General features: G+C 31.0%; 1 protein-coding gene across 2 annotated transcripts; it reads left to right on the top strand.

The window, feature by feature from the left end:
- Nucleotides 1–771: 771 nt before the first annotated feature.
- Nucleotides 772–15,848, top strand: LOC139517697 (neuronal acetylcholine receptor subunit alpha-10-like). Of its 2 annotated transcripts, none has more exons than XM_071309002.1 (7): nucleotides 772–892; nucleotides 7,303–7,442; nucleotides 7,612–7,656; nucleotides 10,919–11,028; nucleotides 12,637–13,172; nucleotides 13,783–13,970; nucleotides 15,405–15,699. In XM_071309002.1, the coding sequence occupies exons 1-7, from the start codon at nucleotides 838–840 to the stop codon at nucleotides 15,552–15,554; spliced, it is 1,224 nt and encodes a 407-aa protein (XP_071165103.1). In that variant the 5' UTR covers nucleotides 772–837; the 3' UTR covers nucleotides 15,555–15,699. The 2 variants fall into 2 exon arrangements, with proteins under 2 accessions (XP_071165103.1, XP_071165102.1); XM_071309001.1 differs by lacking the exon at nucleotides 772–892 and adding an exon at nucleotides 6,095–6,405 and having other exon boundaries at nucleotides 15,405–15,848.
- Nucleotides 15,849–19,508: the final 3,660 nt, after the last annotated feature.

The raw sequence follows: 19,508 nt of genomic DNA, 5'->3' as shown, positions 1-19,508 counted from the left end.
TTCGTTAGTCCGTCTGTCAAAGTTTTAAAACACGGTAGGATTATGTGTCAATCTATTCACCATACCTAACGATACTCTCAGTTTGATTTAACAATTTTTTCAAGAGTTTGGGTCTTTGACCGTTTACGAGATGTTTTATGGCTCACCATTGTCCGTCCAATCTTTTTTCTGGTTTTTGCTGGATATAATTCGAGTAAACTTAATCACTTTTTTTTCTGCAGTAGAAGTCATTGATATTATGGTCGGATTGTTTTTATACATTTTGATAAGGTTCTCTGATAAATGGAGAAGATAGTTATCTTAATCAAGATTAACCATAAAATCAACCATATCATGAATGTTTATTCAACACAACGTTTAAGTACAAAACACAGTGACCAGTACTTCTGCTTCCTCAATGTTAGGATTTAATTCTTTTAAAATCAACATGTGTGATTTAAAGATAAAGGTATATATTTTTTGCATTAAAACAAATAACTATTACATAAAGACTAGATCATATCTACAAATTCATTAAATACATTTGTGTGTCACAAATGATGCAGATCAATAAATCTTTTCTGTAAAAGAAGTGCTAATCTTTGACCCTAAACGTGTATCTTAACGATTATCAAAAGAAATGAATTACCGAAAAAGATTACGTGAGACACATGTCAAATAATCTGGTTAATTGATTGCAGAGGGCTTGCATGCATTTTTTTTAAAATTGAATATAACACAGGTCAGGAATGTATAAGTATCAAATTAAGAGTTTGCCGTTCATTCCATACACTTTTATAGTAATTGCAAAGTTTTGAATTGTTAAAGTTTGTATTTTAAGACTGATATCACGGACGTATGGATTTAAAAATTAATTTTCTTCTAATAATTGTGTGGCATGGTATTTTAGTAGGTAAGGCTTTCACTTGCAATAAGATAAATAAAAAAAGTACATATACATATATATATATATATAAAAATTGTTGAGTTAGATTGCTGACAAATAATAAAAATACATTGTGTATGAAAATAATAATATACCATCTACACACGCTTAAAAAACACGTGTCTCATGTCTATCTCTAGATTCACCTTCCGTGACAAGGTAACACTACGACTATTGAAGTTATATTTTTATATAGCGGATGTGGTCGAGTGGTCTAGAGCGCTGGACATGAGGCTAAGCGATTGGTGCTGTAGTGTATCAAAGGTGTGAGTTCAAATCACGCTGAGGGACAGACAAAAATTTGTAAGTATAAAATCTAACTCTAACACTGTTTGGTGTAATTTTCAGACTTATATATATATATATATATATATTAAAAATTAAATACACAAAAAGAGTTTTAAAAGCAGCATTGTCTAGCGCTTTCATCCATCTTGGGACTTTTCAAGACTATGAACGTCGTTATGAACGTCGTTATGGGGAACACATTAGTATTATGACGTAACAAGTTTATAAAATCGAATTTTCCGATTTTACATCAAAGTGAAACAATGAAAAATTTGGTAACAGAAGAATCGATCATTTATAGTAGAAGACAACCGAAAAATTTGAAACGCCAACTTACAAAAGCGCGATTTGATATAGTTAAGAAGATATCATCCGTACAAATTTGTGGCGATTCACGCTGTGGAGTATGTTCCAGAGACAATTATATTTACTTAGAAATAGGCAGTACGAAATATTTCAAAAACGGTAAGAAATTTACAGTAAACGCAAATATGACTTGCAAATCAGAAAATGTAATCTATTGTATAACATGTGTCAACTGTAAAGAAAACTACATCGGTCAAACAGGAAATAGTGTGTGTGAACGGGTCAGGATCCATAAACAGCAAATACGGCAACCCGAGTACAGACAAATTCCGTTGAGCGAACATTTAGATATTTGTGCGGGAGGAAAATTCAAATTTTTCCCGTTCTTCAAATGTACAGAACCAACAGAAGAATACCGTAAAGAACTAGAAAGAAAATTTATAAAAGTGTTTGACGCCAAGCTTAATGCTTAGTAGTTACATGAACAATAACGTTGCGTCATACTACTAATATTTTACGAACAATGACGTTACGTCATAATACTAATGTGTTCCCCATAACGACGTTCATAACGACGTTCATAGTCTTGAAAAGTCCCAAGATGGATGAAAGCGCTAGACAATGCTGCTTTTAAAACTCTTTTTGTGTATTTAATTTTTAATATATAATTCTGTACACCGCTTGAAAAGAAACTTTTTTTGTATATATATATATAAGATACACGTATATATATATATATATATATACATAAAGTCTCTGAATGATTGTATAATAAAAACTATAAAACAAATTCCCATACGTTTCGGCCATTACGGCCTTCTTCATTGGAATAAATTACAACTGAATGTTGTAATTTATTCCAATGAAGAAGGCCGTAATGGCCGAAACGTATGGGAATTTGTTTTATAGTATATATATATATATATATATATATAAAGGAATTGCTCAGATAAACCGATATATTATCAACACATATGTTAGGAAGGTTATAAATTTACGAATTTAACATTTTGCATCATTTTATCAGGTTTAAAATGAAACATGAACAAATTAGATTAATAAAAAAAAAAGATACGACAAACATAAAGAAACAACTACAACAGGTATAACATTATATGGGCAATGTATTTATTTTCTTTCAGTTTCAATTGAACGAGATTAGACTAACAAACAAAATATTTATTATTAATTACTTAAAGGGACAATGGCTACGAAGTTGAAAAAAAAATCAAAATATATATACATAATATCTATAGCAGGATCTCTAAATAAAGAGATAAAATAAATCGATTGAGAGAAAACAAATATGGGTTACAAACGAAAACCGAAGGAAACACATCAACTATAAGAGGAAAACAACGAAACAACAGAAAAACTAAACGACAATGCTACACCCACAGAAAAGAACTATAACATAACAACTGCCATTTTAAAACGGGCATTATCTTTCAAAAAAATGTTCACCGATTTCCCGATAAGAAAATCAATCAACTTGGAAATGGGGAATTTTTTGGCCAAAAAATTGTTACGGATGAATTTAGATTAATGTTCAAATGTGTTATATTTTACTTTAAAAAATCAAATCAAGTATGAACACACGCAAATAAAAGTTTTAAAGCACAAACACAGACAAATACAGTTTTTAGATTTGGCACAATATTTTCCGTAGGTAGGAGCCTGGTATCTGATTGTTACATGTTTATCATTTGTTCCATGATTATTTCTATATTTTGCGATTTTAAAAGTAAATGCATTTATATTCTATTTATTTTATAAGTATTGACACTAATGTCAAAATTAAGAAAATGTTTTAAACAATTCATGAATAAAGTTTTTACTGCATTGAATATTGCTTCCAACAAGATATACAATAGCTGCCTGTAACTAAGTGGTTGTCGTTGGTTACTGTCTGTAATAGTTTTTGTTTTGTTACTTGTTTCATCTTTAATTTTAGTTGTTGTTTTTTCTCATACGATACAATTACAGGGGAGATAATGACGTTGCTCACCCAAAATATATTGTTTTCGAGACGTCACACTGATATATCGGGGGAAAAATTCGACTGATTTAAACCATCAGCATCATGTTTTGAAATAACATTTGGCTTTGTAATAGATTACAGTTATATGTACTATTTTTTTATGAACAAAAAATCAATATCTTTCAACTCTTTAGCATATGGTATTATATATTGTATTTGCATATTTAAAATTATCACATAAGATTTAAATAAGTGACCTGCTTTTCACATTTTTGTTTACTTCAGCACACCAGCACTTCTTCCTTAGAACATTTTGACTATTGCAAAATGATAATCTAAATGATTCCAAGAACAAAAGCTCCAAAGGCGGTATTTATACGATTCAAACTTCATACAAAAGATACTTCCAGATAAAATCAAAAATGCATCTTGCAACATTGTGTAGTGCATATATTGATTGTATCTTATCAGACAAGAACTCATGCTTCAACGAGTGAACTTGACATCATGAAATAACTGAACTATATTGTTTGCTTTATATCTTGATCACTTCTTAAAAAAAAATTCACAGATAACCGTCTTCAAACAGCAAATGATGCAGACTTGCTTGAATTGGTCTCCGTGTCTAATCTCGTGAGAAATTAGTATTTTCTTAAGTCTTTAATCCTTATTTTCGATTTTTTTCCAGGTTTTACATAATAAAATAGTCATTCAATGTATATATATAATGCTAAATAAAATAAAATTTCTGTTTAAATCAATTTAAAATAAGGTATTGAGGTGAATGACATTAAATTGTCAAAAGCTTAAAGGTGTTTGTGTTGTATTGCCACAATGAAATACCAATATGACCTGCGTTAAAATCAAACTCTACTTCTATAAGAACTATTTCATCCCTTGTTAAGAAGGTACATTATCTAAAATATAATAGCAAATACTGCGGTCCCTAAGAGATAGTACTTTACGATTGTACTGCTTTTTATTACAATGTACGAATACCTGTTATCTAGTACACGTGTATATGACCAATTTATGCACATTAACAATCATCTGTATTTGTTTAGGTCTTTCAACAAACAGTAACCATTGGATCGATTTGGGCCCTAAAAAGTTTAAAGTTGCGACTAATCTCTCTAATTCGAAAAGATGTCTTTGTTTGTTAAACAATACGTTGAAATCATTCAAACCTCAGTTTACAGTGCAACTAACTGTCCCTTAACTCTACCTAATTATATGGAGACTATATAGTCCTTTCCACTATTCATTTCTGTTTCTGTTTTGTATTAGTAGATTATGTAAACAACGTGACATTAGCAATAGCTGTTGTCATATGTGACCGATATTTTATTCTTTTTTCGTGATAAAATCAATAAAGATACACTTGGGGAGCTGATCCCATAACGATATAGGGTTTTGTGTTATGTACTAGCCTTTGTGTCGTGGTCCAGGGTTTAAATACTTTATGTTCAGTTGACAAACGAATTAACACATAAAATATATTAATTGTTATTTATAAACGCACTTAATTGGTATTTGACAATGTATAATTAAATTATTTTGATTAAAATCTGACCTAAATTTTGGTCAGTTTTCGTCCGTCCTACCCTCTTTTTTTAACTCATTTTGTTTTTATGCTGTACTTACTGTTCATTTTTTGTCTGATAAATTTATATGTAAAGATATACATTATCATTGATTTTCATATAAATATCCATTTGCAAATCATTTTGTCATTCTGTTATACCATGTGTTAATAATTGATTATAAACTCCATCAGTGCATTCAGTTCTAATTTTTATCAAGCGATTGTATACTTAACCAATTTGTATACTGATTTGAATTTTGAATAAAAAGTAAGATCTGCTTATTCTTCAGATTTATCTGAATTAATCTTTTGTTTATGTTTGGGTTTGTGTTGCTCAATTTTAAGTTTTTGCCATTTTTGTTTTCTTCATATTGCTGTTTGCCACGATTTTGTCAGATTCTTTTCGACTTTTGAGTTTTAAATGGCCCCTGAGTATCTTCCGCCTTTAATTTTTTTGTTTTTTGCGCGTATGCTATTTAAAACCCCACATTATCATTATAAATAGAATATTTGAATAATTAAAAATAAAGTCATTATAGGAAATGTAATTTTATAGAAATTTTGAATTAAAACTAAAAAGTATCTGCTGATTGAAGGTAGGAAGGAAGCAAACTACATTTCTAGAATGAATTTAAATGATATCAGAAGTGATGTGATATTTTATTATAATATACCACCAGATTTCTTTTCCGTGAATATTAAGGATTTGCATTTAGTTTCAATTGAACTGTAATAACTATGAAAACAAAGCACAAAAGCAAACATAGCATGGATGGTTGTAAAAAAAACCAAAGTAACCAGTATTACATCTTCTAAAGTGTAAAGTGCAAATCTGCCCCAATAAATCACATGTGTGATACTATTCAAAATCAAAGATAAAGGGATTATAACCTATGCATTGAACCAGACAAGTTATAAAGACTAGATAATATCTACAAATTTATTAAACACATTTGTATGTGACAAATATTGCAGATATTATATAAATCTTTACGGTAAAATTAGTGTTAAGCTTTGATATGTGATCTCTGAAGTATATCCTAACGATTCACAAAAGAACTAAATAACCGAAAAAAGATTTCATCATGAAAATGTCAAATAGGCTGATTGCTGAGGTCTTGCATGCATATTTTAAAAACTGAATATTACACAGCAAATTAATGTATGAGTAACATATTTCGAGTTCGCAGAGTAGTTCTAATAAGTAATTTTCAAAGAGTTTTCGATCGAGTAAGACTGAATTCAAAGATTGTGTTGAAAGAAGTATGGATTTAAAAATCAATTTTCTTTTAATTATTGTGTGGCGTGCATTTTTAGGAGGTAAGCATTTTAATTGTAACAAGTAAATACATTTAAAAAGAAATTTTCTGAGAGTATCAGAAAAAGCAAACTTTCCATAGTATTCACGTGATACATTTTCTTTTGTAAAATTCTGCGTATTATTCATCCAAAGTAAAAATCAAACATTCTGCAATTTTAACCAATTAATAACAGAAAAGTTACGAAAAAACATTAAAAGACATTCTTTTATCAAATTTAAGTTCATTTATCTGTTTTTGAAATTAGTGTGACGACCATTTTCACTGAACTAGTACATCATTTTATTTAGGGGCTAGCGGAGGACAACCTCCGGGTGCAGGATTTTCTCGCTGCGTTAAAGACCCATTAGTGGTCTTCGGCTGTTGTCTGCTCTTTGGTCGGGTTGTCGTCTCTTTGACATATTCCCAATTTCCATTCTCAATTTTAAATATTAATTAGTTTTTCAACAGGAATTACATAACTTGGTAATATTATTAAAAAAAGAAGTGTGTGGTTCTACCCGTGATAACATGTACGTAGTCTGCTTTTCTCAAATTTACTCAACTTTAATGACAATAAGTACATTCAGCACCTACTGATCCAGTTATTGATATATTGTAATTGAAGTATAATGTATATTTTCCAGTTGAAAGATTAGAGAGTTAGGGTTTTAATGTCCGATATCACTTACATAGTTTTAAACAGTTCGTTTCCACAAAGGTCTATTTAGACAAAACGTGCGTCTGGTGTGAAAAAAATCAATCTTAGTATCTATGATGAGTTTATATATGTATTTTCAAACTGATACCTGGATCGGTTAGCAACATCCTGTCTACATTTGTTAAAATCGCATCAGAACATCATGCATAATTTCGATTATTTTTATTTCTTTCTATTTTTATCATTCTAAATTTGCAGATGTTGAATGTAATAGCACCACAAAGCAGATATATGACGCAATATTTACTGGATATGACAGTGGACTCAGACCAGTATGTGACGGAGTAACACTTGTAAATCTAACAATTGGTATAGCAGTTCGACAACTTATAGATCTGGTACGTTACGGTTGTCGTCAATGCTAAATATGTTATTACTTTTTCTGAAGACCCATTACATATATCGATTTTAGATATAAACAATATTCACGAAAATGTACGTTAAATAAATAATTTGTTCGCTTTCCCTTTGAATTTGTTGTATAACATATTTATGTCTGACTTGCAGGATGAACCAAATCAGGTGATGAAGATAAACTTGTGGATACGATTAGTAAGTTTTTTTTACATATTTTACTGGAATATTTATGGGCTATTTGACATTTTATTTGTGATCGATGCAGTAAGTTTGTATCTTTTATTAAATAAATCTATCACGAAACACATAAACGTGTCAGTATATAATGTAGCAAATTCATTTCTTTCTTACGATTAAAAAAGGACCATGTCTTACCTACAAGTATATAGCTAGATTGATATTTATTAAAAAAATAAAATCTTATAGTTTGTTGAAAATTTACCAATGCACATTCGTTGAGAGTTGATTTTTAGAAGTTGCCTAAGTTCTTATGACAACATATTTGTTGAGTTTGGAGGTAGCCTTTTCCAACAAATTGTCGGCATTTCTATAGGAACAAACTATGCGCCTTTTCCTGCCGCCCTCTTCTTATTTTCAAATGAATCTGAGTTCCTTCAGACACTTGTCAAAAACAAGAGAATCAAAGAAGCCAGATTATTTAATTTCACTTTCAGATATATTGATGATGTTCTTTCGATAAACAATTCGAACTTTTCTGATTGGGTTCCATTAATACATCCCCCAGAACTAGAAATTAAAGAAACAACAGACACGGCTCCCTCCGCCTCATTTTTAGACTTATATCTCGAATTTGACTTACACAGTCATCTCAGTACCAGAATCTATGACAAACGAGACGATATTAATTTTGAAATTATAAATTTCCCCAACCTTAGTAGCAATATACCAACTTCACCTGCATATAGGATATAAACTTCCCAACTTATTCGATATACAAGAGCTTGCAGCTCCTACTCAGACTTTGTAAAACGTCATCAGTGTCTGAGTAGAAAGTTGATGAACCAGGGGTATGTCAAAGAATGTCTCGTCCTTTTTAAATAAAAGTTCATCGAAAGGCACCAAGACCTTGTTGATAAATATTCCGTATCAACTTCACAAATAGTACATGGTGGTTTCGATGTATAGATTCTGCGTACTGATTTTGTTTATCACCTTAACAACGTGTTTTATTGTTCTTTCATTTGTCTTTGTTCTATTATTAGTATTACTTTTACTGTTGTATTGTTTTATGTGATATCCATTTAACGTGGCTCGGTACTTAAACATCCCGTCAATGCGTTTGTTTTGTCTTTCATTTTTTGCTGGTGTGTTTTGTATATGCGACTTTTTGTATTTCTTTGGTTCTTATAACGTGACTTTGTATTTTAAAAAATCCCGTCAGTATGATATTGTTCTATTTTATGTCATTATGATATATTTCTATTATTAATTACAAAAACGGTTAAACCACAAAGGTCAAAATTATTCAATCGCGTAGTGGATTGAACTATTTGTGGATTCTTATAAATTCTATATAACTTTTTAACTATTTTAAATCTCGGTCTATTTCTGATATTTATTCTTACATACTTTTGGTTTTTTAACCATGTATGCTAACATTGCCTATGTGAAATTTTTAAATTGTTTGAATATACATTGAACGACAAATGTGACGTAAAAATTTTCTGACGTCAGACACGCAAATCAATGAATGTGTTTGTAGATAGATGTTTTTGTGTTCTGTTAAATTGTTCCTTTTAAAATTGTTACACGATGATGACTGCTGTACCCATATTTTGACTATTTTATTTATTATGTCTGTTTAGTTTACGCATCATTGTAAATATAACGGAATTTGATGAGACAGCCATCAAAGTGAGAGGGTTAGCGCTATAAAACCAGGTTTAATCCACCATTTTCTACATTTGAAAATGCCTGTACCAAGTCAGGAATATGACAGTTCTTGTCCATTCGTTTTTTATTTGTTTTGTTATTTGATTTGCCATGTGATTATGGACTTTTCGATTAGATTTTCCTCCATGTCCAGTATTTTTGTGATTTTTCTTTCTAAGTTAAATACTACGAGAAGCATTATTTATGAATCTTTCATGTATAAACAAGTCATTGATATTTTCCATTGTTTGTCTCTGTTAGTTGTAAATCAATGTGCGTCGAACAAAAGAGGGACAAAAAATTCCAGAGGGACAGTCAAACTCATAGATTGAAAATAAACTTACAACGCCATGGCTGAAAATAAAAAAGACAAACGATGCATAACCTTGATTGGTCCAAATATGTTTGTTCCTTGTAACCCATAACTTTTTAAAATTATTTGGAATGCCTACATAAAGTATTTGCACAACAAATACACTAGTTATGATAACTATAATCTTAGAAAATGAAAGAAGATATAAGGATCATGTTTAAAAAAAATGTTATACATTTTATAACATTTATAAATGTTATGCTCCTTGGTCTCGTTGTTGTCTCTTTGACACATTCCCCTTTTCCATTTTCAATTTCATGTAGTTTCATAAAAAAAACTCAATTTTTAACTTATAACATTAGAAAATGATTATTTATTTTGTTTGTTTTGATTAGAGCACCAAAGATGAGTCTATATGCGTACAAGACAGTGCCCTCGTGCGAGTTCTTCGCGAACCATAAATACAAGAATTGAACACACACATACAGAACTCACTTCGAGAGAAGTCAAATTGGGAATAATGATACAAAAGACTTGCTATAAAAAAAGATAAAAATACCTTTAAAAGATATTAAAAAAAAATACTAAACACAACTCACATACCTGTTTTATGTCCACACTGGTGAAACAGAGGGTTTTATATAGTTTTGGGTTGAATATCCACTAACATTTAGTGCTTGAATGAACTTGAATGTTGTAATTTGTAACATAGATTAGTAATTACCATAATATTACTGAGGTAATGACATGCAGTGACTTGCGCAAAATTCTTAATTCAAGCTCTTTAATGATAAAAAAATCAATTCGTAAAACTAACTAAGACAACCCGTACCATTCCGTTTTTTCGTCTTCTTATATTTTCATTACTTATATTTAAAACTATGAAAACTAAACAGCGAAGATAAAATATCAACTTTTAAATTTTGGACAGTCCACTCTAAATTTACGGTTGTCATAATTTTGGCCATCGACACACCTTGTTTTGGGAAAAAATGTAAAAATTATCCAACCTTAAATCATTCATCATCCCGAATTCGTATAGTACTGTTGTTATATATATTCTACCATTTGGATTTAGTAATATGAAAGTAGGAAGTTGCAATTTTCAGATAAAGTTTGCAGTTTGTTTCGGATTAACAATTTTTCAGTTAATTATGTCAGTGGAAAATGTTACTGTTTTTGTTATGTATGCTGCAATGTAAATACATCTTATGTTTATTATAAAGATATAAATTGTTTACCTTGTTTTAGAAATGGACAGACTGTTTGTTGAAATGGGATCCAAGTGGATATGATAATAAAAACTATATAGTTGTACCAATAGCAAAGGTTTGGACCCCGGATTTAACCCTTTATGACAGGTATACCAATACTGTAAACACTGGGGGTAAACAATGGAATTGTTGTCATATTTTATAAAGTGGTGCGCGTTTTCAGTCATGATACCTTTACACGTACATTTTATCCTGACGTTTGAAGCAAATGACATTCACCCCAAAAATTACTAAAAGTGATGATTATGTTGTTTTGGGAAATTATTTTTTACTTTACATGAAACAAAATTTTTCTAGAGTGGATATTTTAAAAAAACCCGTTGTCCTGAATTCAATTAAATAAAATAGAATAAAAAAATTACGATTCCGAATAAATAATTGTAAATAAAAAGTAAGTAATAAATGTCACAGATTTTTTTTATTTTTCTATTCTCGATACAATTGTATTGTGACGCCTTTCAAACACTTTGGGTCATACCGTGCTAACATACGAATGCATTGGATACATATCAGCTGATACACAACGCCAATATTTATTTTAACCGATCAAATTTACTCGCTTTTAAAAGGCAGTAACCACGGAAACATTTAAACTAACTTTTTTTCCATTTTTTTTAATAGATGGAATCCTAAATTAAAATTAATGAAATTAAACACCTCCAGTATTAAAGTAGGTAAATAATTTACACAAAGATTTATCTGAAAATACCGCCGATACCACTGAGGACCAGCTCAATTTCAAATTCGGAACATTAGCAGAAATCGAAGAGGAAAGTTTTAATGATAGTGCACTACAAAAACCTTGACCGCCAGTAATAGAAAAATCGTAAAAGCATGTCACTAACTCCCTTTTTTAGCTTTATTTAAGTATTTATAGTGTTAGATTTTTAATGGAAATTGGGAATATGTCCATCCGACCTAAGGGTAGAAAACAGTAAAACATTGTGTTCAATTGCAGAAACAGCAAATATTTGTCTTAAAGTGGAACGCTTCAATAATGTTTTTACTGTTTTCGTCTTATTCGAAAATTAATTTATTAGTATTTAAAATATTCAAAACACTCTTTCGAATCATGTCATGTAAGCTGGTAACAAGAGAACAACATTTGCAAAGATTAAAATAAATCGTATTGATAGTGTCCTATTATTATTAAGCATGCTTTTTAAGAATTATTGTTGCAATTCAATATTCCTTTTCTCCAAAAGATAATGCGTAATATCTTTATACTGCTTAGGTCTGGCCAGAAAAACAAATGAATGTTTAGTGAAAACGTAGTTAATCGTAAATGGTATACCTCTTTATTGCAGATTTACTTTTGACACACAATTTTTATAGGTTTTGTACTTTTCAATGATCTCCAAACTTATAATTTGTATACCCTTTCAAGCCCACTTGTTCCAAACTTGCAAGTTAAAAAAAAACCGCAACATGATAAAATGTTTCGACAGATGAAAGTAGTTTAACCAGTACCCCTTATGACAGGCGTACTGCTTTAATTTAATAATCATCCCGACGAGGTTATTTAGATTTCACTTTTCTTTCATAATATTATTTATCGATTGCACTGTTTTCAATATCACACATATTAACGTTATATTGCAATTTTTAATCATAATCAAACTTTTAAAAAACAATCATATCGGAAAATAATCTATACTGCACTCATGGCTAATTTTGTTTCCTTTCTATTTCTAGTCTCGATTCGGAAATGAATGGCATGGATAAGAACAGAGCTATAGTCTACTCAGACGGCTCCGTGTATTATAATTTTCCGACTCTTATTGAAGTGATTTGTCCAATTGACGTAACTAGCTTTCCGTTTGACACCCAAGTTTGTGCATTATTATTCGGCTCATGGGTGTACCATGGAAATCAACTGGATATGCTAGCACGTGACAACCCAGGTGATTTATCATCTATGAAAACAAACGTAGAATGGGTCATTCAAAAAATTGTAGTTGAAAGGCACGAGGTAGTATACGGATGCTGTCCGGATCCGTATCCAGATGTTACATTTTTTATTCACGTAGAACGTAAACCTGCATATTATGTAACGAATATAATAATTCCGTCTATCATGATAACATCATTGGGTATTCTCTGCTATTTCCTCCCTGTAGACTCCGGAGAAAAAGCCTCGTTAATAATCACTGTGATGCTGGCAATGTCAGTATTTCAGTTACTTGTTGCAGATAAGCTTCCACCATCAGCCGATTCTACACCTTGGATAAGTAAGTGATTTTACTTTTGAGTATTACATGTAGGTTGTTAGTAATACACATCTACAGTGACGTCTTACCTTTTTTAAGGAAGTTAAAAACATATGTTAACTAATTACGATTAGTTTTGAGTAAATCTAAAACAAATGTAAAAAATAAATATTGATCTCCGAGGAAAATTCTAAGCGGATTGTCCGGTATCAAATAGCATAATCAAAAGCTCAATCACATCAAACGACGGATAACAACTGTCATATTCCTGACTTGGTATTGGAAATTCAAGCTGAAAAAAGCATGTGAACATAATGATTTTAATATGAAATTAAAGTACTTTCATTGTTTTTGTTACAGTTTTTAATATAGAGATTTTATTAAAAAATATTATCACTATTTTTTCAAAGGTTCTTTGGTTGATTAACTATCGGGTATTAATAATAAAGGCAATATTATTATACCTCTATTCCATAGTCATAAATTGGTAAAGCAAAAATAAATCCGGGTTACAAACAGGAAGTTCCAACCTTAAATTTTAAATCTACTGTATACGTTTAATTTCTAGCTTACATTTTTGTTTCGTTTCGGTTTCGAAAATTATCAATGTATCTTTTACTTTATATTTCAGTGTTCTTTTTTAACTTTATACTGGGACTGTCTGCTGTTTCAACTACGGTCCAGGTATTTGTTATTAATATCTACTACCGCGGGGAAAAAGAGATGCCCCAATGGGTTAAGAGGTGCATCCTCGTACCATTATGCTTCATGACGTTTGTTACCATTCCTGGTCGTCGTTCTTCAATCTGTGGTAAAGAGGTAAAACTTTTTTGTTTTATTATAATTGTCGACAGTTGCTTTATGCAGGGTTTTTTTCTAAATGAGATATCGGTTTGGTTATTTCAAACCAAACCCTACAAGATAAAACAAAAAAATAAGTTTCAACCGTATTTAGAATAAAATCAATAAAATTAGCAGTAAAAATTACTTGCAATAATTAAAAAAAATCTTTATTTGATTGAACTACATTGTTCAACTATATGTCAAAGTTTAATTTAAAGATCTGCAAATCTGGTAATAGTTATCAAAGGTACTAGGATTGTAATTTAGTACGCCAGACGCGCGTTTTGTCTACATAAGACTCATCAGTGACGCTCATATCAAAATTATTGTAAATAACAAAAGAAAAAATACTATTCTAGGTAGCACACAAGTACTGCATGAATGCTACGTCAATTTACTATTTAAAAAAATAAATAAACATTAAAATCACAAATTTATATCTAAATTACCGCGTCAACCTGTATAATATAAAGACATTTAAAGCAGCCAGAAAACAGTCGACCTTATTCAACGACAACATATAGGTATCGACGGAATGTAGGTCTATACAGTTATGTACACAGATAGCAATGCATGATTAGTTGTGTATTAAATATAATCCTATCTATACTATGACCCCTACTTACAATATTCAAAGATCTTTTAAATACAATGGTGAATTGATACGGATTAAGTTAAGACCGGATAAATGCAGTTTGTTTGAAAGATCACCACATGGAGTTTGAGTGGCTCGGTTCCAATTATTAGGTTTACAAGATTAAGAAACAATGTTAATTAGAAAGGTCAGAATTCAGATAATATGAAAAGATTGCACCTGGAAAGAATGATTTATTTCTTATGTGAAATTTAGAATATAGTTTATTAGCTTCAATTTCTTATTAAAAGGTTAGTTGGTCAATAGACCGACCAGTCGCCAGGTTAACACAAATATAAGCAATGGCGACTGATCAACAGGTTGTTTTATTAACAAATTGCCTGTACATATCATTCTGATAAAGATGTATATTCTGCCTGGAAATTAATCTGAAATTGAACTAACTTATTTGTTTTGAGCAAGACTCACAATTCCTAAAAATCAGGCATCTCTGTAAAACGATTATTTTTTTAAAGTATCAAATAGGGTACTAATTATAACTTCATTTCTGGAAATACAAAAAGAAGGCCATTTTTCCAATTACAAATATCAGTCATAGTCATGAAATTTACATTTTTAGAACATACATATTGGTTTATAAAATGTAATAAAACAACAATGTCATAATCTGGACTACTTAATGAGCTTTGTTGTTGTTAAAATATGTATGATATATTTGTTATGCTATTTGATAATCTTTGAATTAAATGCATTCGAACGTTAAAACCCCAAAATAAAGCAGATGAAGTTAATTTTATCATGATTTTTTTTTTTAGAAAAAAGTTGGCGATTTAATCAAGGACATCGAGCAGAGCACAAATACAGAGCTCTGGCAGTTTTTATCTGTAGCCATTGACCGACTTGGACTAGTATTATTTACGTTAACCTTAATAGGCGGAAGTTCTTATGTTTGGTCGGCTAAATAACTGGTACTTTATAAGGACAATGAAATATTTGTTGCGACTCCTTAATTCTATATTTTTTATTTTGATGGTTACATCGGTCGGTTTTTTATTCAGGTTCATAAGGAAAAATGTTCATTAATTTTAAAAACTACATCTCCTTCGTAAACAAGTGAAAAAACGGACGTTATTCAACATGTCTCATTAGCTATTAACACCATGACACTATTTTGAAAAACACTTTCTAATGTTATTGTAATGTAAAAGTTGTTAATGATTGTTGTTAAAAATTATCAAAATAAAAAATAGCTATATTCAGCACTTATTTATTCCTTTGCCACTCGAACCTTTTCGATTTCTTTATCTTGTTACCAAAACATTTTGTAAATATGTGACCCTTAATCTTTCGTACTGAAATTTCCTTTGGATTGTTGTTTTGTGTATTCATTATATTTGGTCATCAAAATGCTAATTTTAAGTGACCTTGATGAAGGTTAACAGATGGTCAAGTATTGTGTGTGTTCCTTAGAATTATCATTAAACACACATTAATAACTGACATTATGGTGGGTTTTATTTTGCACCAATGGTATAATCATGTCAGGTATTGGCATCCCTTTTGAATAACGTTGTCTAAAAGAAAGGCGAAAAATCCCAAAATGATATTCAATCTTTCAAGCCAAAAGTAATATGAAAGTGAAATGTCAAAAAGGAATACAACAAAAATACAAAACTAGAGGCTGTCAAGAGCCTTTATCGCTCACATGACTCTACCTGGGTTTTTGAAATCATATAAAAAAACATTTGGCTACAGAGTAACAACATTTGGCCAGCACCTCATTAGGAAAGGAACATTTATGCTATGTTTGGTTTCATTCCATTCAGTGGTTCTCTAAAAGGTGAAATTTCTATTATTTCCCATAGGGTCCTATGTTAAACTAACCCCCTGCTGGCGGCCATCTTGGATGATAGATCAGCTACAAAGTAACAGCACTTGATCAACATCTCATCAGGAACATTCATGCTATGTTTGGTTTCATTCCATTCAGTGGTTCTCTAAAAGAAGAAATTTGTATGTATTTCACATAGGGTCCTATGTTAAACTAAGTCCCCCAACTGGCGGCTATCTTGGACGTTGGATTGGCGACAAAGTATCAACACTTGGTCAGCATCTCATTAGGAACATTCATGCTATGTTTGGTTTCATTCCATTCAGTGGTCCTCTAAAAGAGGACACTTGTATGTATTTCCCATAGGGTTCTATGTTAAACCAAGTCCCCCACTGGTGGCCATTTTGGATGTTGGATCGGCGACAAAGTTGCAACACTTGGTCAGCATCTCATAAGGATCATTCATGCTATGTTTGACTTTATTCCATTCAGTGGTTCTCAAAAGAAGACATTTGCATGTATTTCCCATAAGGTCCTATGTTAAACTAAGTCCCTCGCTGGTGACCATGTTGGATGATGGATCGACTACAAAGTAACAACACTTGATCAACACCTCATAAGGAACATATATGCCATGTTTGGTTTCATTCCATTCAGTGGCTCTCTAAAAGAAGTCATTTGTATGCATTTCCCATAGGGTCGTATGTTAAACTAAGTCCCCCTTTGGCGGCCATCTTGGATGATGGATTAGCTACAAAGTAACAACACTTGGTCAGCACCTTTAAGGAACATTTATGTCATGTTTGGTTACATTTCATTCAGTGGTTCTCTAGGAGAAGTTCAAAATGTAAAAAGTTAATGCCGACGACGACGACGACGACGACGACGACGGACGACGGACGCCAAGTGATGAGAAAAGCTCACTTGACCCTTCGGGCCAGGTGAGCTAAAAAGTACACAAAACACAACATAGAAAACTAAAAAGCACTACGAACCCTACCAAAATTCGGGGATGATCTCAGGTGCTCCGAAAGGATAAGCAGATCATGATCCATATGTGGCACCCGTCGTTATGATAATGTATGTAAAAACCTGGTAATAAGTCTAATTCGATAGCTCACATTGTCTAAGAGTATAGTCACCGGTGAACACAATGCATTTCTTGTAAATGTTCCTTTCATAAACATTTTTTAATTTGTTCATATCTTTTCAGAAATCTTACTTCCTCGTCTGTAAGATTCTGTTTCCAGTTGAATCTTCGATGATGCAAGTTGTTTTTCAATTACACCCCTATCACATACCTTATGTTTATCTCATATCAACCATTTTCTGATTAGATTCCGTTTAATTTCAGTTTTTTATCTGATTAGATTCCGTTGAATTTCAGTTTTTATCTGATTAGATTCCATTGAATTTCAGTTTTTATCTGATTAGATTCCGTTGAATTTCAGTTTTTATCTGATTAGATTCCGTTGAATTTCAGTTTTCATTTGGGATCTTCATTTGATTTTTTTTTTAATTCGAAATATCCAAAGAAGGATGAACATGTTTGGGTTTTTTTCGCGATTCTTAATTGTTTCCGTAAATCTTATTATTTACTTCACTATTTAATTTCCATATTTAATTGTAATATAATTTGCAGTTAACGTATCTAAGTTACAGTAAAGTGTTTGACCTGGCTACCAAATCAACACCAAAATCGAAACAATTTTCTTAATTATCGTTGTAAATCTTCCAGATAAATCTACCATTTATGTTTCAAACGCTGTTGTGTTATCACTCGTTGTCGTTACGTCTAAATATGTGATAACTGGTTTGCCGACATGCTCATTCATATAACAAAGGGTGATTATACAGGGCAAACGTCACACATTTTCTAGACTTCGGTTCAAATCTAAACCAACAATGTTTTATCTTTTAATTAAGGGTAGCAAAATAGTTTCCTGTGCATTGCAGTTAGAACCTATAATGGGAACTCTTCTTGCGTTATGTCCGGTAACCCATACCATTATGTAAGCTATACAAATGTTCACCCAGAACAAATTAAAAGAAAGATAAATCATTCTCTAGTATGCATTTCGTGGAGAACGAGTATTATTTTAAATTCGTTAAAACACAAAACAAAACGTTATATATTGCATGCGTCCAAAATGTTTTTACTTTTATCAGGATACACACATCCGAGTATTATACCCAAAACTGTTAAAGAGCTATATGAATTTATCATATGGTAAATATCAATTTTGAATTTTTGCTTATTGAAAGATTGAAGATGAAGTTGGGGAAATTTGTCATTGAAAATTTAAGTACAACCTTGAATGAGAACCTTGCGTCTTGGTGTTGAGTTTTGTCTACAGACATCTGTCAGATAGATCTATTGCATTAGAAAATATGGTGAAAAGTAAAATTCCAATATTCCGAGGATAATTCAAAAAGGAAAGTCCCTACTCAAATTTAACAAATCATTCTTCGTTCAAGAAATATATTGAGATATGTATATAACATTTATAGTCATATTCCCGTGGCTTTTTCTTAGATTTTTACATCACCTGTAAATAAAGTAACGTTTAAATTCATAAGAAATTTAAAGTTAAATAAAAAAATAATTGATGAAGATCTAGTTTAAATAGTATTTAGTAAGGGAAAATTAAGATTTGCCTTGACTATTGTTTAATGCTTAATTGGTGACACCCATTTGGAGTTACTGCGAACTTATACATCCCGTCAATGTGTCATTATTCTTTGATAATTTTTGTATTCTTGTCTTTCTTTTTTGCTAATGTGATTTGTCTATATGCCTTTTTGTGATTCTTTTTTACATATGTGTTTGTTTTGTTATAGTGATAATAATATTACACAATGTTATGCAACTGTCATAAAACTGAGATGTTTTGCTAGCTAAAAAAAACAGGTTTTATCCACTTTTTTCTATATAAGAAAATGCCTGTACCTAGTCAGGAATATGATGGATGTTATCCATTCGTTAAATGTGTTTTAGCTTTTGTTTTTGTCATTTGAATAGGGACTTTCTGTTTTAAATTGTCCTCGGAATTAGGAATGTTTGTGATTTTACTTTTTAGCACCAAAA

The sequence above is a fragment of the Mytilus edulis genome, chromosome 3 (genome assembly GCF_963676685.1).
Source record: "Mytilus edulis chromosome 3, xbMytEdul2.2, whole genome shotgun sequence".
Taxonomy (NCBI): Eukaryota; Metazoa; Mollusca; class Bivalvia; order Mytilida; family Mytilidae; genus Mytilus; species Mytilus edulis.
Note: the sequence above shows the minus strand (reverse complement) of the source record. Positions and strands in the feature narration are given on the sequence as shown.

Coding starts and splice junctions, on each gene's coding strand:
- LOC139517697 (XM_071309001.1), top strand. CDS start 6,351: ATGGATTTAAAAATCAATTTTCTTTTAATTATTGTGTGGCGTGCATTT. Junction 7,443..7,611: donor TTCGACAACTTATAGATCTG/GTACGTTACGGT, acceptor TCTGACTTGCAG/GATGAACCAAATCAGGTGAT. Junction 13,173..13,782: donor CGATTCTACACCTTGGATAA/GTAAGTGATTTT, acceptor TTTATATTTCAG/TGTTCTTTTTTAACTTTATA.